This window comes from Bacillus rossius, chromosome 13 (assembly GCF_032445375.1).
Source record: "Bacillus rossius redtenbacheri isolate Brsri chromosome 13, Brsri_v3, whole genome shotgun sequence".
NCBI lineage: Eukaryota > Metazoa > Arthropoda > Insecta > Phasmatodea > Bacillidae > Bacillus > Bacillus rossius.
In genome coordinates this window covers 21,759,691-21,780,592 of record NC_086340.1, presented here as the reverse complement: position 1 = coordinate 21,780,592, position 20,902 = coordinate 21,759,691, and the positions used below count along the sequence as shown (strand labels likewise).

General features: G+C 39.1%; 1 protein-coding gene across 1 annotated transcript in view; it reads left to right on the top strand.

The window, feature by feature from the left end:
* Positions 1-16,412, top strand: part of LOC134538607 (lutropin-choriogonadotropic hormone receptor-like) — a 38,559-nt gene extending 22,147 nt beyond the window's left edge. The window contains exons 8-12 of the mRNA XM_063380037.1: positions 1,737-1,829; positions 3,166-3,417; positions 8,050-8,371; positions 8,919-9,147; positions 14,115-16,412. Coding sequence (XP_063236107.1) covers positions 1,737-1,829; positions 3,166-3,417; positions 8,050-8,371; positions 8,919-9,147; positions 14,115-14,757 — 1,539 coding nt within the window. The 3' untranslated portion in view covers positions 14,758-16,412. The remainder of the gene's footprint in view (positions 1-1,736; positions 1,830-3,165; positions 3,418-8,049; positions 8,372-8,918; positions 9,148-14,114) is intronic.
* Positions 16,413-20,902: the final 4,490 nt, after the last annotated feature.

The window sequence follows — 20,902 nt, the reverse complement described above, 5'->3', positions numbered from 1 at the left end:
GTATCTTTATAGTGAAATAAGGAATGGATAAGTGCACGAAAAAGACTTCATTTGTGTGGAATTTTTTCACGGAAAATAATGAGTTTGCTAATTGTAATTTGTGTAAACAAAAACTGAGTTATAAATCATCGACTAATCTGAAGAAACATTTGAAAAAACATTGATATAGTATGCTCACTAATGTACCTATCTGTTTTTTATTTTTTATTTTTGATAAAATCGTGCATTTTTAATGTATAAAAACACTAGTTACTAATTGTTTTCGAAAAAAGAAAGTCCATATGTTGATTACATCTGTTATTAGTGTCAACTGAGAATTTATTTGCATTTTAATATAAATATTATATCTTGTATTAATGTACTTTTTAATATTAAATTTTCATTAGTTTTATTATTGAACGAGACGGTGCACGCACTGCGCACTGAGCGTACTTTGAAGTAGGAGAATAAACAAAACGACTTGTAACCAGGGCTGCCACTCTGATATTCATGAAAAACCTAGATAACCTACAAAAAAACCCAGACACATGGGTAAAAAACCCAGATGCGTCTAAAATGCTATCGTTGAAAATGTTTGCGTACTAATTCAAAAATATAAACATAACTGGTTTTAATATAAAACAATTAATTACCTTACAAGACTGAAAACGGTTAAATACAACCAATACAAGAAAATTACACTGCAGCAAAATGGCTGTATAAGTAATTCTTGGACCAGTACATATCATAAAAAAACCTACAAATATATACATGACAAAACAAACACCATCACTGCATCCTTTAAACCGGTAATTGTTTTTATAAAACTGCATCATGTACGTTAGTCTTTATTCAGAGTCTGATTCTACAAGATTGGTTTGAAGGTTAATTGTTGCATTGGTTTTGTGTTCTGCAAGCCTCTTTGAAGAACGTGTCTAATTTAATATTCGACTTAGCTTCTTGAAAACTAGTTTTGTGTTTATATGTATTTTTGTGTGTGAAACACATAGACTTGTTTGCATTTATCAAACAGATATTGCAACAGATACAGTAGCTACTACCTTTATTATTGTTTTAGGTATAAAAATAATTAAAATTATAAAAAACCTAGAATTGTTGGAATTCATTATTTAAAAACCCAGAAACCCAAACACCATTGGAAAAACCCAGATCTGGGTGGAAAAACCCATGAGTGGCAGCCCTGCTTGTAACAATATCGCTTTGCGCCTCTCCTTCAAGGCTTCAACGCCTTCCCCTGCGCTTCCTCCCCTACATTCTTTCCCTTCTTTATCCCTTATTCGACGTTCCTGCTCCCTCCCCTTTCACAAGCTCCGCCCAAGTGACCGTCATCTGCGATCGGGTACTGTATTCATTGGCCGTGGTGTTGTTCCAGCTGAATTCTGAACTGATACTAAAGTCTCTGATACTTTTCAAGTGTCCTCGTTTGCCGTTCCTGATACAGGCGCGTATCAGTGCCAAAGTATCAGGATGATACTTTTCGACCCACCTCTAGTACATCTGGCAACAATGGTCCGGCACGAAGCAACCCGGTAGTCTCTAGGTATTTCCTGTACGCTCTGCGATCGCCACTGCTTTGTTGTAATAAAATACTTTAAATTCACTCGTATTTTACAAACTACCTCACAAAACATGAAAACTAAAACAAGTCTTAAGGTAGTTTACGCTAAGTTGATTGTTATCATTGGAACAGTTAACAGAACTCCGCTAATGCTATTATATACTTACGTGTGTTTCAGTACTTGCAGACAGCGTACCTGACGTATCCATACCACTGCTGTGCCTTCCAGTTCCCAGCTACACACGACCCTGACGAGTTTGCTAAGCACGAGGTAAAGTGTAACCGACATAACGTACACTAGTGCATTTGCCCATCTAACCGTTTAAATAAATTTCAAGTAAGACACATAGAGTGGGTATAGGAATAGAATGCAGACAGTTGCTGCACAAAACGACTTTTGGTCCCAAATATCGATCGTACAAACAATCATGTTACATGATCACTTAACTAACTAGCATGAACACCAAAACAGAAACCTACGGAAAACAAACATTTTTTTTTGTCTTTGTAAACATTACAACTTTTACATTAAAACTGATTTTAATTTTTTTTTTTTTTCCATATTATACTCGCAACTCGCTTTCGCTCGTTGGGGATAGTATATCTAAGTTATAACAGAAGGAGTTAAGATAACACGTAATTGGAACACACTTTCATATTTCATCAAAAGGCCTGTTTATTTTGTTATTTAACCTTGGGCGTGAGCACTAATTCACCTTCCTTCAAAATTAAACCTAATCTTCAAACTTGTCTTGTTTAGAACACAGCTTTAAATTTCATGGAAGGTTAAAAATAAGTGTATAAAATGTAGTGTGGTGCTAATTGTTGAACATTATGAAGTGCATTTACGACAATTTTTATTTTCTTCATATAGTTGTGGTAGAATTAACGATAGACAGAATCCAAGCACATTTCAGTAACAACGTAAGCATCATAGATAAATGCATGCTTGATTTGTAAGACGTGGCAAATGCTGAACAGAACGTACAGCTTGAATCACAGGAAGGTTACAGTTCACAGGGATGAAAGTCATACACAAACAGTTCCAAAGTTTACCGATCGCTCGTGAAAAAAAATTCCTATTGCAAGGATTTATATATTTTACGGTCATAAGAGTATTTTACATAATGCTAAACTAAACTAACAAACACTCACCAAAAATTACATTTTAAAAAAACTATTATTTCCAACACTGATCAAAACTAACCTATCATTTTACTTCGGTGAAATCCGGAAATTTTTGGTTTGTGGTTGTGACTTTACTCCCTGTGAACTGTAGCAAATATTGTAGAATCAATACACAAAACTCAAGTCTGTTTGCATTGTGGAAACAGTTTTAAATGGCTATTTTTTGTTTTTACAAAATTGATTCTTTTTAACGACAGAGATTGTAATTCATACTCACTAAACATCGTCAGATGTTATTAAGCACTATTTGTAGAATGTTTTGGGCGGAACAATATGGCGATGGCAATGTTAAAAAGTGACCACTTACATCACATCATGCCATCTCCTGACAATTCCTAACTTCATGGCTTCAAACATTGCGCACAATTGTAGCGCTTGGTGATGTAAACTCCAAACGTAGTTTTTGCGTGTGTTGGCAGGAGTTCGTGTCCCACATTCACGCCAAATATTGTGCGGGCGCAGGTGCGAGGAGGGGCCGGCGGAGCAGCGGCAGCCCCAACGAGACGGACTTCGGCCGGGTCGTGTTCTCGCCCGATAACCGCACCCAGTGGTACGACGGGCCCGACTGGGGCGCCATCAGCCGGGAAATGTTCCCGCAAGGAGGACCTGACTGGACCGGGGATGGCGTGTTCCACCAGAGTACTGCGGCCGTCAGTCCGAGGCTAGTGCAGGTCAGGGGTTCCATCAGTTCTTCCCCTCCCACCACCTGGGGGTTACTTTAAGTTTCGACAGTTTCGTATTCTCAGTTTTCCTAGTCTAACTATTTATTTAAATACCTACCCTAAAATAAATTAACAAAACCATCGTCGAAATTTAAGTTAGAGGTTGGGTTAACAATGTTGTTTTAAGAAATTATTTTTTCTAATTTTCCAGGGAACAGCCTCCATAAAATTAAATAGCCCAGAGCCCTGCAAAGTTTATAACTGCCACTGACTCAAAAAATATAACAATAAAATAACATATTTTTCCCATGCAGCGCAAATGTTTCATCCAGTTCCTATGATGTTTCAGACGTATTGCAATGTTTCACCAATGTAAATGTTATGTACCTAAAAATTATCTGAAACATTGTGTGCTGCATTTTTACCAAATAGTGAGAATAAATTAACGTAATTATGCAAAAGATCTCAAAATATATATTTTTCACTCAGTTGCTTCACTCTCAACAATGCTTTAAGTAAGAGAGACATGAACAGTCAACATAATCTTGGATTCGACAGTTTTTAAGTATAGGTATCTATTTTGTTAATATTTTTAATTATTCCTTTGTTGTGGTATAGTACACCATTTAGCTAACTGAAAACTTAATTCTGACAGTCATTAGCTGCAGAAAATAATTTATCCTGTGAAACAACTGTTGCTCATTGCAGTAACAGAGGAAAATTATAAATTAGAATTTACATTTAAGTGGTATGATAAAAAAATTTAATATAATTAATAATAAATAAATAATGGTATTAAAAATATGTTTGGCTAAGTATAAATTCAATAAATTTAAAAAGTTGTAATAAATACTCAGTATTTTATAGTAATTAAAACATGTTTATAACACGATTTATTTAATTTATTAATATAATCTAGATAATTTTTAAATTAATAATAAAAATTAATTAATATTCTAAATGTTAATTCTAATTTATTAATGTTAATTACATATTAAATAATCATGTTGAACTTTATAAAAATATAATACAAATTTATTATATATACAGAAACTTAACCTAACAAACACTCCCATGAAAACCAGGAGACTACTACACCTTCCACAGATACTTCCTGCCAGGGACCATGGAAGCTTGCAAGCAATCTGACATCCTAATGCACATGGAAACAAAACCTCACTTATATAAATACACTTGAAAGAACACTTGAAAAAGTTTATTTACACAATTTCTACCAATAATATTCACAATAAAGAAATGTTTTAATTATATTGACTAGAATTCAATATCAATCAAAAGTATGAGATTTTATATATATAATTTTTATTTGTATGTAGCCTTTTTTTCAACCTGTAAAAATTTCGTTCAGGGTGCGCGCAGATCGTAACAATTCATACTCGTCATTTTTACATAATGCATCTAAAGAAGTTGACGCATACAGCCAATGCTCCTCTATGTCGCATAGACTGCCTCATCAAAGTCTCGCAAAGGCGTGTGCACCGAACGCGTTCGTGCGCGCACCAAAGTGTAGATCGTGCAACGAGGCGAACACCAGGCAACAAGTGCTACGTTGGCGGAAGGATTCGGCTGGGTGTGGCATATCCCTCCGCCGAACTACAACAAATGTAACTATGTATATTTTCCACAGGTTTTTATTAGACATTATTTTCATCATTTACTATTTCAGTCCTCTCAAAAATTATGTTTCACTGTGCGCCTTGTCCCGAACCTGGCCGGTTCAGTTTCCCGCTAAAATCACATGTTTCCACGGGAGGGCTGGCGGGCGAGGGGGGTCGCGCGCGATGAGAGCAGCAGTATCCTTCTGGGGCTCGGAGAGGTCGGCAGCCTCCGCGCAACACGGAACCAGCAACTTTTGTTTTCACCGACATGTAGTTTCAATAGTCGTAATCTTTCTCAATCTCTTTCGTACAGTTCCGTGGTCGGCCTCAATTTACCATGTGGTATTTCACTTAAATTATTCAGTGCTCCAAGACGAGTGTTCAGCATAATACGTAAGTACTGTGGGGAATCTATGAGAAGTTTCGTCGGCGCTTCACGAAACAACCTAGCCGACCGGCTAAATAGTTTCATCCCGCATGTGGCAGCCAGTAGGCGACACGTGCCACCAAACTTACTAATGAGTCAATATCTGGGACAAGTCTAAGTGTCAGGTAGAGTCGCCGGAGTTACGGGCCTACGTGTCATTAGCCCAGTGTAATACGTAAAGTGTAATAGTGAAGTGTTTTATTCGTCAGGGTATAATATGTCATGTTAGGGTTTATTCTGTAACCGCTGCATCATGTGCAAGAGTATGTCCTTCACGCTTAGTAAAATCGTGAGCCGCCACTGAGAGAGTGGCTGCGCGTGTGACTATTCAATTCGGGATAACCGTTACGACTAGGACGGGCAGCACTATGTATAGGGCTGTGCCGTAATAAATTCATCAGGCATCAATCAGTAACTTTGTGTTCTTCTTCAGGCGTCCCGAGTGGCCATAACAGCTCGGGGGGCCCTACTGTGTTAACCCCTACCTCTAGCCACAAGTCCGAACCTTCCCTGAGATCACGAACCATATAAAAATCACGTAAAATTCAATGGAGGTAGTGGGGACCGTGTCAAAGTATAATTTCAAAAATAAACAATTAAGAAGTACCTACTAAAACATACTTGAATCCAAGATATATATATGTTCCTGTCCCTCCTACTTAAAGCATTGTAGAGAGTGAAGTAATAAGGTACCTAGCTATTTTGAGCTCTTTTGTATGCTTTCTCACCAGTTGATATAACATGTAGCACACAATGATTCGGATTAATTTCAGAAACATAACTTTTACCTAGGTGGAACATTGGAATGTGTCTGCAATGTCCTAGAAAGTATATTAAATGTTTGGGCTGCATAGTAAAAAGCACTCGCTCTTTAGTAAACAAAAATAATGTTGTGATGTATGTGTGCCTGACCACCAAATGATGTATGTATACAGAAATTTATACTGACGCCGTCCCCGCTACCTCTGAGTATTTAGACGTGATTTTGTTCAGTTCGTGATCTCAGGGAAGGTTCGGCCTTGTGGCTAGAGGTAGGAGTCAACGCAGTAGGGCCCCCCGAGCTGTTGAGGCCACTCGGGACGCCTGAATAATAACACAAAACTTCTTCAGATAGTTCGTGAATTTAATACAGCACAGCCCAATACATGGTGCTGCCTGTTCTGGCCGTAACGGTTTGCCCGACGCGACTAGTCACACACGCAGCTCACTTCCTCAGTGGCAGCTCACGATTCTTATGCGCGTGAGGGGCAGACTCGTTTACGTGATGCGAAAGTTACAAAAGACACTCTGACATGGCACACGATATTTTGAAGCACAATACACTACACTAATACCTAGCTCTGGATTAAGTTTGGTGGCGCACTGCCGTACGACGGTGATACATAAGCCCTGACATGACGAATTACACTTAGGCGAACAACTATTCCACTAATACATTACACTTGATAAACTGGGCTAGCAGCACGTAGGCCCGTGTCTCTGGCGACTCTACGTGGTGTCTAGGTGTGTCCCAGGGACTGAATCGTTATTAAGTCTGATAGCACGTGTCGCCTGCTGGCTGCCCCGAGCGGGCCAAAACTAAATAGCCGGTAGGCTAGGTTGGGCGTGAAGCGCCGACGTGAAACCACATAATCTCCCCACAGTACTTACGTATGACGTGGAACACTCATCTTGAGCACTGATTGAATTAAGTTTAGTACCTCATGGTAAATTTAGGCCGACCGCGGAACTGTACAAAAGGTTGAAAAGAAATTACACTATGGAAAACTACATGTCGGTGAATGCAAAGTTTGAAGGTTCCGCATTGCGCGCAGGCTGCCGGCCTGGTTGAGCTCTCGAAGGACACTGCAGGTGTCGCCGCGCACGACCCCCCTCCCCCGCCAGCCCTCCCGCGGAAACGTGTGAATTTCGCGGGAAACTGAACCGGCCAGGTTCGGGACAAATCGCACATTGAAACATGATTTTGCAAAGACTTAATTATTAATTAATAAAAAATAATGTTTAATAAAATCCTGTGGAAAAACATAATTATAACAATTTGTTGTAGTGCGGCGGAAGGATATGCCACACCCGGCCGGATCCTTGCGCCGGTGTAGCACTCGTTGTATGGCGTTCGCCTCGTCGCACGAACTGCACTTTGCTGCGCGCACGGGCGCGTTCGGTGCACACGCTTTTGCGAGACGTTGATGAGGCATAGCGGTCTATGCGACAGAGGAGCATTGGCGGTCGGCGTCAATACAAAGGTACCTAGTAGAAAGTTTCTTTGTATAAATAAGAGAAATAATGTATGAAGGACGGCAAGATGAATTGATGAAAGAATTAATAAATTAAATTTCAGAATATCGATATGAGGATTATTAGAAAAATATGTGAGGTAAAACAGTGTGATTGAGCATTGATAAGAGTCATTCTTTGTTGATTGAAATGAAAGTACCCCAAGATACCACCCTGGCATTCAGCAAAGAAAGATGTGATTCCAATTCGCGAAAAATATATGTTTGACCCTGATGAAAAATCAAACCCAAGTCGCCTATGTAGAAGGTTCCCTGTTCAGTGTGGTATGAGTAGTGGCCGAGATGGTGGCGTTGGCGGCAGGCATACTGCGGCAATGTGAGCCGCCTGCCTCGGAATGTGGCATGCCAGCCGGCGCCCGATGCGTTCAGCCCGTGCGAGGACCTGATGGGCAACTGGGCGCTACGGGCTGCAGCGTGGCTGGTGGCCGTGGCGGCCCTTGTCGGCAATCTTGCCGTGCTGCTGGTACTGCTCGGTTCTGGCTCGCGTCTCAGCGTGCCCAAGTTCCTTATGTGCAACTTAGCACTGGCCGATCTCTGCATGGGGCTCTACCTGCTGCTCATCGCTGCCACAGACGCGCACTCCATCGGCGAGTACTTTAATCATGCAATCGACTGGCAGCGTGGTGAGTCCCCATGTAAAAATCCCTTCCATGTTATCATTAGTGTGTGGTTTTTTTTTGGGAGGGGGGGATAAACTTCTTGTATTTCTGTGTCCAGAAAAAAAAGGAGAACGATATCTATAAGTCCCCAACTCATAGCATTTTCCTAGTATTCTCACATTTTTTCATCAGATAAATATTAAATAGATAAGATTGTTGTTTTGTGTACACCATCCTGTGGATTGTCGGGAGCCGACAAATGCTCCAGCCAGAATAGCAGAGATGGAGTGTTTTATGGGATGGGAGTGGAGTCAAACCACGTGGCAGAAAGCTAAATAGGATGTGATAGAGTTGGATTCATGAACCCCCTAGTGTTATTGTACACTCACCATGTTGTGTACCGCTAAAAACGTGTGAAAAGTTCAGTTAGTATTATTTTAGAAGGTTCATTTGAACAACATTGGTCATAGTGTGTTATGCTTGCATGGTAGGTACAGAAATAAATCTAATGAGACAGAAAGAGAGATGGTGAGAGCAAGCACGTGGTGTCTCCACTGCGCCCTGTCCCCAGGTGTGGGCTGCCAGGTGGCCGGCTTCCTGACCGTGTTCTCCAGCGAGCTGTCGGTGTACACACTGGCCGTCATCACGACAGAGCGCTGGCACGCCATCACGCATGCGGTCCACGTGGACCGGCGGCTGCGGCTGGGCGCCGCGGTACGAGTCATGGGCGCCGGCTGGCTGTACGCTCTTGCCATGGCCGCGCTGCCGGTTCTGGGAGTCAGCAGCTACTCCCGCACAAGGTGGGTTGTCCCAGGGGGGTGGCCATGCCTGTGTGATTACATGGTAAACACGTGAAGCCTTTTTTTTTCTCCAGTTCATGGTCTGCACCATGTTAGTTAGATGTGCAAAACATTGTCTGAAGCATAATGTTTGCATTTTGAAACAGTTTTACATGATTTTTTTTATAGAAGGGACTGTGTTTAACAATGGAGATTCTAATCAGGGTCGTCAAGCGGGAAAGGCAGGTAGGGCATAATCCCCAGGGCCTTCTTGAATTTCAAGATTTTTATAATGTTTGTGTTTACCCTGATAAAATAACAAACTACTAGTATATTTTAAATATAATTCAAAAGAAACCTTACAAATTATGCGATACGCACAAAAACATTTACATTTATGGTCACGGTTGTGTTTAGTCTCTTAAATTTTGTTTCATGTGGTTTGGAATGTTGTAAATTAAATATAAATAATAAAATTTTAAAAATGGACAAAAATTTTTACTCCTGGGTCCATAGTTTCTCTCTATTGCCTTGATTCTAATTCATATTGACAACAGTCGTCGTACCCTCCCAGATGCAGAGGCCGTACCTGGCCACCGACGTTGGCCTGAGGTAGTGTGTTTTCCCCAGTGCAACATCGGTGAAGTGCGACGGCCAGGGATGCACCCGCGTGCGCCCTAGCGTGCCAGTGAGCCTTTTTTGTGCAATAGATAATTCTGTGTTTGTATATTTTTCCCAAATGGTCACGGGCCTCAACAAGTATGTAAATAATGTAATCGTAATTTATTAATTCTGTAAAATTGCTTTTGATTAATGTTTCGTTTAGTTGAGTAGATATTCTGTGATTTCTCAAGTGTTTCGCCGTGCTAGTATGTAATTGCAGACTGGCGCGCCGCGGGGCGGGACCTCTCCCACGCCGGCCGATTTCTCCTCCCCTCCCCCGTAGCCCGCGGGCTCCGGCCCGTTGGCGGGCGGGGAAGGGCAGTAATGTTCAGGGCTCGAGCCGAGACAGACGTGTACGCCGCTCCGCGCTGCTCGCGAGGCGCATACCCTGAGCTCGTGGCCAGTCGTACGTTGAGGTTCACGGATTGTCGCGGCAGCCGAACTGCCTCCGCGAGTCGTTCATCTAACTGAGTTTACGAGTCTTTCGAGTTACGTTACCAGTCGAGAGTTCCAGAACGCGGACGCGCAATTACGGGTCACTGAACCTTCGTCGTCTTTACGGAACATTACGTAACGGGCCGCGCACGTGTTGCGCTTCTTCGCGGAGTAACCTTAATCAGGGTCAGTATTACGTGGGAAAATTCCCAATCCGTGTCGGGACGTGTTAACGGACAGTACGGTCTTATGGGAGTCCGGGTCGCCGCGAGAAGGGCGCTTGTTCCGCGACGGTTCCGCCAGGCTGCGGCAGGCTCTAAAACGACAATAAAAGAGGCTCGTGAAATCGTCAACGTCGAGTTATCCTTGGAACAGCCTACCACTATCCCTCCTCACCTAACTCTCCCTCCAGGTCCCGCATTACCCGGTCCCGGCCACGTTGGCCTGGACCCACACCTCACCGACGAGAGCAGTACGGGCTTAACTGGACAATCACGTAAACGGGGAATCAGGGACCTAAAGCCGAGGGACATCAATATTTATTAAACCATCACCAAACTTGGTCAAGCCCCAATCTCTTTGTGCGTAACAATATGGCAATGGTGAGGTAAAAAAGTGACTTCAAATTCTTTTCATATACTGTCTCCGGACATTTCCTAACTCAATGGAAAGTCTTCTATCAGAAAGGTGTCTTGGCCTTCCACACATCACTACATAGATACTGCAATGGGCAGCCTTCTTTTACAGACAAGAGAGCCAAAGTTCCCAGAAGTTTACGTGATTTCACAGTATCTTTAATGTAACTATCCTAACAAAATCAACCGTCCACAATGTTTTAAAGTATTTATAATGTAGCTAACCTAGAGGTGGGTCGAAAAGTATCAACCTGATACTTTGGCACTGATACGCGCCTGTATCAGGAACGGCAAACGAGTACACTTTAAAAGTATCAAGTACTTTAGTAACAGTTCAGAATTCGCCTGGAACCACACCACGGCCAATGTGCGCAGAACCCGATCGCAGATGACGGTCACTTGGGCGGAGCTTGTGAAAGGGGAGGGAGCAGGAACGACGAATAAGGGATAAAGAAGGGAAATAATGTAGGGGAGGAAGCGCAGGGGAAGGCGTTGAAGGAGAGGCGCAAAACGAAATTGTTACGAGTCGTTTGGTTATTGTCCCACATCAAAGTACACTCAGTGCGCAGTGCGTGCACAGTCTCGTTCAATAATAAAACTAATGAAATTTTAATATTAAAAAGTACATTAATACAAGATATAATATTTATATTTGTGCACCTAACAGCTTTGAAAATGCAAATAAATTCTCAGTTGACACTAATAACAGATGTAATTAACATATGGACTTTTTTTCCGAAAACAATTAGTAACTAGTGTTTTCATACATTAAAAGATTAAGATTTTATCAAAAATTAAAAATTAAAAAAAACATACGTACATTAGTGAGCATACTATATCAATGTTTACGTTTCAAATGTTTCTTCAGATTAGTCGATGATGATTTATAACTCAGTTTTTGTTTACACAAATTACAATTAGCAAACTCATTATTTTCCTTTAAAAAATTCCACACTAATGAAGTCTTTTTCCTGCACTTATCCATTCCTTATTTCACTATAAAGATACTAACTACAAAGCATGACAGCCCGCAACAATGTACATGGTGGTAATTAATACACGGCCAGGACGAACTGCAGTGAATGTTGAACTGATTGATACTGGCTGTATCAGGCGGGCATGAGAGTAACAGAGGTAGAGAATTACCGGGCGTGATAAATAATGTATCAGATTCTCCTTCTGGTCGCACAGTCTGCGTACGCGGAGCTTTGTTGCTTCCTGGGACCGTCTGATACAGAAGTATCAGAGACTTGTAACTAGGTACATTACTGTATCAGTATCAGGTTGGAACAGATACCGAAAATTGCTGTAACAACCCACCTCTAAGGTAACCTAACCTAACTGACCATTAGTAGGTATCCTTTTATCAACGCCGCCATATTTAGGCCTATTTACAATAGGGGGCTGCCCATAGTGCAATAGGCCCCCCCTTTATCCAGTGGATGGTCTGCGCCATGTTTGTGGGACCCCACAAAAAAAAAAAAGAAGACTGAAGTTAGCATAGTATACAGAGTAAGGTTTTAATCTAACGCGTTCGCGATTAAGGCTGTATCCGAATACATAGGGATGCGTCCTTAGCACACACATCCATACATCCCTTAGCAAATGCAGCCACAATGTAGAGGACGCATTTCTAATGGATGGATAGTATCCGAATACTTTTACTGCTAGCACCACCCGTTGACTGTCAGTCGTACTAATGTTCACGCAGCCATTTTGTGTAGGGATATCTACGAATATTCAGCAAAACGTAAATAATAAATACCTACCAATTAAAAAATAATGTAACGTGTATGTTATACATGTTAGCGATCCAAATAAAATACATTTTATAAATTGTAAACTTTAAAAATACTTATGAGTTTTGAATTATCTTTTTAAGTTTAAATTCGTATTTTTATTATATTTATTAACGTATTCATTTGTCATTGGCTGTATCCGAATACTGGCCTAATGGATCCCTTAGCTAAGGGATCCACTAAAAGTGCATCGTAGTGGACGCGGCCATCTTTGTGTTGAATCCGAATTCTCACAAGGGATGCCGATGCATCCCTTCACGCATCCACTAATTCGAGATTTCTAGGGATGCGACACTCGCATCCACTAACGCGTCCCTACATCCATTAGCTTCGGAATCGGGTTTTATTTTGTTTGTGTATAATATTACTTCAGATTTTCAGCATAAGATTCGTTTAAAACATTATAAGCGAAAGTGATAACTTAAACAGAGACAAATGAAGACGTTAATAAATATAATAAAAATACGAATTTAAACTTAAAGGATAATTCAAAACTCATAAGTATTTTTAAAGTTTACAATTTATAAAATGTATTTTATTTGGATCGCTAACATGTATAACATACATGTTACATTATTTTTTAATTGGTAGGTATTTATTATTTACGTTTTGCTGAATATTCGTAGAAATCCCTACACAAAATGGCTGCGTGAACATTAGTACGACTGACAGTCAACAGGTGGTGCTAGCAGTAAAAGTATTCGGATACTATCCATCCATTAGAAATGCGTCCTCTACATTGTGGCTGCATTTGCTAAGGGATGTAGGGATGTGTGTGCTAAGGACGCATCCCTATGTATTCGGATACAGCCTCTGTTTAAGTTATCACTTTCGCTTATAATGTTTTAAACAAATATTATGCTGAAAATCTGAAGTAATAGTATACACAAACAAAATAAAACCAGATTCCGAAGCTAATGGATGTAGGGACGCGTTAGTGGATGCGAGTGTCGCATCCCTAGAAATCTCGAATTAGTGGATGCGTGAAGGGATGCATCGGCATCCCTTATGATAATTCGGATTCAACACAAAGATGGCTGTGTCCACTACGATGCACTTTTAGTGGATCCCTTAGCTAAGGGATCCATTAGGCCAGTATTCGGATGCAGCCTAATGCTTTTTTGTTGATTAAATGTCAGTAGTTTTGTCGGGAAATACAAACGGAAAATTAATATAAAGCGCAATGGTGCATAAAAATATAGTAAGCTGCTCGATGATAGGATGCGCTGTCATGTTGCATCCATGATTCAAATCTCCACTAAAATCATCACAGGTACCTATGTAAACAGCCAGAAAACAGTAAACAATGTACTGAAATTAAATATAAACTAAGCATGTTTTTGCACATGTTGGCAATAATATTTTAACGCCACTCAAAACTGTTTGAACTCGAGCGGCTAGATGAACACCCGATTACAGAATGTGCCGAACCGTAGATTTATGTTTGCGTGTGTAGCATCTGCCTGCCCATGGAGAACCGGGACCTGGCCGACGTGGTGTACCTGTCTTCCCTGATGGCCTTCAACGGTGCCGCCTTCGCGCTGATATGCGGCTGCTACTGCGGCATGTACGCAGCGATCGGCGGGGCCAGCTCGGCCTCGGCGCGCTCCGACACCGCCGTCGCCAAGCGCATGGCGCTCCTCGTCTTCACGGACTTCGCCTGCTGGGCGCCCGTCTCCTTCTTCGGCATGACGGCCGTGGCGGGCTACCCGCTCATCGACGTCACCCGCGCCAAAATCCTGCTCGTGTCCTGCTACCCGCTCAACTCGTGCGCCAACCCCTACCTGTACGCGCTGCTGACCAAGCAGTACCGCCGCGACCTGTCGGCGCTGGTGAGGCGCGGCTGGTGGCCGCGGCGCGCCGGGAAGACGGGGAACCCGGCGCAGGCGAGGGGCAACAGCTCCACCGTGCCGCCGCAGCGAGCCCCCAGGAGCTCGTCGTCCGACGGCTGCCCCCGGGGCTCGCCCCACCCGCTGCGCAACAGCAACACGCGCCTCAACCTCAACTCCGACCACGAGCTCAGGCTGAAGAGGGCGCTGGAGATGTCGTCGTCCGACCCCAAGCCGGTCGTCCTGCAACCGCTCGACTCTCACCTTTAGGCCAGGGCGGTCTGGTGACCAATTCTCCCACCGCTGTTTTCACGAATCACACTATAAATATGTACCGAAATTACTCCTTTTGTACACTTTTGTATCATGAAAAATTTTTAAATCATTGTCAGCCTACAGTTAAATGAATAATCGTTATCAATCACAAACAGATATAAAAACATATTAAGTGACGCCGTAATTCAGGACACTGCACAAAACAGCGGTGGTCACGAAAATGTCCTTCTTGGGCAGGGAGTTTGTAGAGTGGGCATTCCCAGTCATTGCTTTAGAAGATTAGAAAAAAATAACCCAGGAAAATATATATGAACTACAAATTCCCAACAGTTTTTTAACACTTTGAAAGAAACTAATAGAAATAGAGACACTGCGTTATATGTGAGAAGTCACAAATACTACAACCATGAAGAAGAAATTCCAAAATATGCTCTCCCCCCCCCCCTTTTTTTTTCCAAACATTTATAATCTTTTCCATTTTGGCCAGATACGCTCTTGGTGATGGCTAGACGGTTTGTTATTCTATTTTATTTGGAATTGACGTTTGTCGTCAGCGAAGTCATTAGCGACCGTAACGCACAATACGGATAGGATATTAGGAACGTAATCGACCATGTCTACATAGTTATAAACCATCCCATCATTTGCCTCAAGTGATGGGAAACCTAGATCAGAACAGCTTAACTAGGATTCAACCCTGGACCTATGAAATGAGAGTTTAGCGCATTAACCACAGCATCACTGTTAACTAGTCAACTATCACACGAAGATAAAGTAACAATAATCATAATGACCATGCTGAAAAAAAGGCTAATATTTGTTTAGAAAGATCAAACAGACTGCACGATCGACCAAAATCTGTGCCCAAATCTGAAGACAGCTATCCATGAAAAACAAACAGACACAATTTTTTCTTCAGAGGGAGCGTAAAGGAGAAAGGAGGGGAGAAAAATAGAGAGGAAGTGAGATGGTGATGGGAAAGAGAGAGACAGAGACAAAGTGGAGTGGGGGAAAGCAAGTGCTTAAATGGAATTCTATATATATTTTTTTTTTTTTAAATAGTTAAGAGTATAAGAATTTATGAAATTATGGATTTGAAAAATATGGTACTTGTTAATTCCGTCTTAAACCAGACAGCAAGACACTAACGTGATAAGAATTCAGAGTGAAAAAAAAAAAAAATTGACCTTACTTGTGAGACACAATGCAACCAAATTTGTTTTTTTGGCATTATTAAGTTCAAAAAATTGGAAACTTTTTATATAACCAGCCATTATTTTAACAAACTTTCACAATGATATCTTACCAAACATCCTGAAGTGAGATGTAACGGTGTGATTCAATTGGGAAAGAAAATATAAAATGTGCAGTACCTGTTACAAAACAGTAGGTAGGTTTGTATGTACAAAATTTCCAGTTATTTAATTAAATGAAAACCTTCAACATATAGATTAATTCTTTTTAAATTTATGGAACTATCCTTTTAACAAAATTGAAATTATGTTCTATTTGTCAACCAAAATGTTGCTTTTTAACTGTTCAAAATATTTACATTGTCTGTCTAAAGATTGCTGTATGCCTTAAATGCTTGTGTAAACACTGTATTTGTGCATTAACACCTGTTAAAATAAATTACTCTTTGTTACTATGAAAAATTTTCAGTTCTCTTTTAGATTGTAATAATCAAAATTGATCACCCCCATGTTTTTATATTATTTTAGTTGAAACAAAACTATTATACAATAAGATAAAACTTTGGGATTAGCTCATTAATTTACTCATGCCAGAAGTTCCGTACCAAACTTTGCTCATTAATTAACCCAGAAGTTTGAAAGAAAAAAAAAAAAGAGACACACTTGTGATACGAGCATGACATTTTTGCTATCACAATTACTGAGAAACTTACTAATAACATCCTACCTTTTACAGCTATCTTACAGAAGCGGCATCATCATCTTCAAATGTTCATGCAGACTGCAAACAGAATATAATAATGCAGCTCTGAACTACAATTGCAATAGCTCGTCCAGGCTTTCGTCTTAAAATTAAATCAAATGAGCAAGTTTACTAGCTAGCATCCTTCGATTCCAATTGTTGTGAATAAATTAGCTACAAGTAATTATCCTACTCGTTAATTCACCACTCACTTTTATGACGCAGCAAAAGTAATGCTGAAGGCTGTAGATTTGTATAAGAAACAACAGAAACTCGAGAAACTTTTTAGGAATTATTCTGAATCTTTTTGCACTCTTGACCTTCGATACACAAGAAAGATCACTGTCTTAGTGAAATAAACGCCTAAAGCAGAATTCAATTCAACCTGAATATCAAAACGCAGGTTAGCAAGAGTACAAATCTACAGTTTTGCTCCTATTTTCTTTTAACTCTTATTTTATGGTATATTACAGCACTTGGCATTTAGTACAAGGGCCACTCAAAACTGGCAAACCCCCTTACCCCCCCCCCCCCCCCCCCTCCTTTTAATATGAATGAATCTGAAATGGGAGCTTACCTTATATTTGTTCCACTTGGTTGTGAAAAAATGTGGTTTTATTGTTATCTCTGGATCACGTCATAGTAATGAGTTAAAACATATACCAGTTTTTAAACATAATCATCAGCTTTTGAACACAAAACGTTTCATCAAATTCGGACCAGTAGTTTTTGCATCATGCTCGAAAAAAACAGACTCCAGCTTCCACCATCATAGCGAGAAAACATACCTACACAAGTTTTTTAAGTATAATCAAAATTTTTTAAACGCAAAAAGTTTCATAAAAATAGGTTCAGTAGTTTTTGCATGATGCTCGTAACAGACAGACGAACACATTTCTCTTTACAGTTTTATAATCGTATAGAAGCTTGCTTGCTTGCTTACTTAATTAAAAAAAAAAAATACATGGACAATGTTAAAGCTTGTCCCTGGAGCCTGGTGATAAAGAGTACAACATATATCGACCAGACTACGAAACTCTCACACGCTGCTCGTCTCATTAGCTTCTGGGAGAACTCTCGACTCCGACAGTGTGTAGACAAAAAATATACAAATAAAAACAAAAAACGAATGGGTGGCCACCACGCATGCTATAAGTGGAACCTCACATACCAATAATAATCTTGAAATATAAAACAAAATATTCACAAATTCACTTTGATGAAACTGAAAGTACACATTATTTTAATTAATACGGAAGCGAAAACAAAAGAGTCTTAAGGCTTTCCAATTCTCTTAATTTATTAATTCCCTCACCTTCAACCCAACTCATCAACACTGAGCCTTGACTTACCCTACCATCTGTTAATAAGTATCACTTAAAATATTATTTAAATGTTATTAGGTTATTACGTAAATGCTATGGTTCACCATTAAAAATTAGACGTCTGAAGTTATTTTACTGGCACAAAGAACTTAAAAGTTTGGATCACTTGGGGTAATAAAAAAAATATCAATATAACAACAAGAAATAACTGCTTGCAACTTTTTTTTTCATTTATGTCCTAGAATAGTCATTTCTAGATTATTTTATCAAAGTAGGCTGTATCACAGAATTAAAATATTTAGGTGAAGTTATCATATTTTTATTTCATGTATGTTGAATACTGTATTTAAACTTGAAAGTTAATTGCTGGAATAAAACTATTAGCAATAAAATCTTAAAATTTTTAAAACCAAACCATTAATTAATGGGTAGTCCGTAAAAGCAGTTGAATCCAGAACTTTTGGGACCACAGCCATGCTGGGTTATTGAAGAACGTATGTGTAGTAAAACCCTCTCGAGAAAAAAAACCTCCATTTAAGAAAATTTCTTGATATAATAAGCAGGGACAAGATTACATGGTGAATTGCGATAGAACCGAAGTAACACAGAAAAGTGTGTCAAAACAACACATAACCCCAAAATGCAAGTTACCGTATTGGCCCAAATATAAGGCGACCCCGAGTATAAGGCGACCTGCAGTTTCAGGAGGCCAAACAAATGTAAAAATAATTTTGGTAGAAATTAATGTGAAAATTCATTAGACATACATTTTGTGTTGATAAATCCTTTTTGCATTTACATATAACAATTAATTTATATTACATCAGAAATGTTTGTAAACGTAAACAATCGTTCTGAAAATAGCTGTTATATATTAGTACAAATATTTCCGTTAAAAATCTGAAGATAAATTACTGTAAATGTTAACACGCGATTGTACACAAAGTACAAATATGAATTGTGTAATAAAAGGTTGCCATTTTGAGATGCTTCAACATTCACATATTTACTCAAGAACAAATATTTTAATTTTCAACTTTAAACAATTGTGAATTACTGCAATATTGGGTGGATTTATCATTTTCCCCGTGTGAGGTAACGAAGTTTTAGTTAATATAAAAAATTGTGAACATTTTTTTAACAATGTTTCTACTGTAACTTTCAGCTTGGAACCAATGTTTGCGGTTCTGACGTCTTGGGTGCGAAAATAAGGCGACTTCCAATTTTTGCATCTCTCGTTTATGTAAAAATGGTCGCCTTATATTCGGACCAATACGGTATATCACGGAACTAAGTAGCATTTAACCGAAACTATATTCCAATCATTTAAAAAATCATCTTTCATTGTTTGAAATTCAAGCAATGTCATTTTTGAACAAAAGCTTGTACCCCAGTGCATAGACCAGAAAAATAAATTAAATTTTTTTTTATTGTGTATCTCTTATTGAATCACTTTCAAACCATAATGGTCACTTAATTTATTTTTATTGTTCTGAATGAACATGTTTTAGACCAATTTATTAAAACTTATTTTACCATAAAAAAAGTAGCATGTAAATTTTACCATATTTTTTGTGAAGTATTACAAAACAGATTTTATAAAAAAAAAAAAAAAAAAAGTAAAACCAAAATCCTATTTTAAAAACAAAATTGGAACAAAAATTAAACAATTAAATCTTGTCTATATAGGTATAGTAAAACACACTTAAGAAATAACCCCACTAAAAAAAATTCCCTACTATAATAAGTAGCAAAAATTCAGCATCGTCCGACTAATACATACAATTTTTTCCCTTATGATATGTTTTCCCTTTTAGTAAGTTTAAATTTTTGTGTAACTTTAGAATCTTCATAACAGGGACTGTGAATTTTTTGTACAAAGTTATTATATACTGTGCAAGTGTGATATGTAACCAACTTGAAAACAGGAAAAAAAAACAAAAAAAAAACAAGTGAGTTGAAATGAAAACTGTCACAATCAACACTGGAACTAGTAACAGGCAACAGGACAACAAATGCCTGAACCAACCCCAAAAAAAATAATCTGAACACAAGCGACTCAATCGGCACCCGATCACAGAATGTGGGTAACCACAAAATCCCGGATTGAAGACTAGAGCAGTCTGTGTCCACGCTACATCGAGCAGTGAACATTACCAGTCACTACAGACAATGCTTACAAACTGCCAAAACAAACAGAACCAGTCCAAAGCAGAAATTCTCTGCTCCCAACATTTTCCTGTCAGTGAACGATCCATTAAAATAAGGATCATTTTTCCCTGGAATGCTTTACATATCTAAATATTCTCAAATGCAAACATACAATTTAGAAGGAAAAAAACCTGTAAATATTTCTTCAAATAATTTTTTAACACCTAGTTTTAAGTCAAAAGACATATTTCAAAAAATAAAAAACTTTTACACGCATTGTGCAACAGTAAATATTTCACATTAAGTAATGGTTATAAATACTAAATCATAATTACAAATGTTAAACTTTTTTTTTGCTTATTTTTAGCTTTTTGTACTTATCAAAAATTGTCTACTATTCACTGTCCCATCATCTTAATCTCTGGTATTCTGCAGTTACATGTGCACATGGAAAAACAAAGAAGAATCACTGATTAACTATATCAAGCTCATTAATATACTGACACTGGGTACATTAACATTGATAACGCAATACTCTTAACTTCATTGTTAACAGTAACACAAGATTATATGCAACCGCTTCACTACACTTAGAATATAATCAAAGGTTTGTTATTTTAAAGTATAAGTATTTTAAATTGAATCCAGTAATAAATTACATGTTAATGTATTTAAAATTTTAAAACTTTTCAGGATGAAAGGACAGGCCACAGCATGGCAAAGACAGT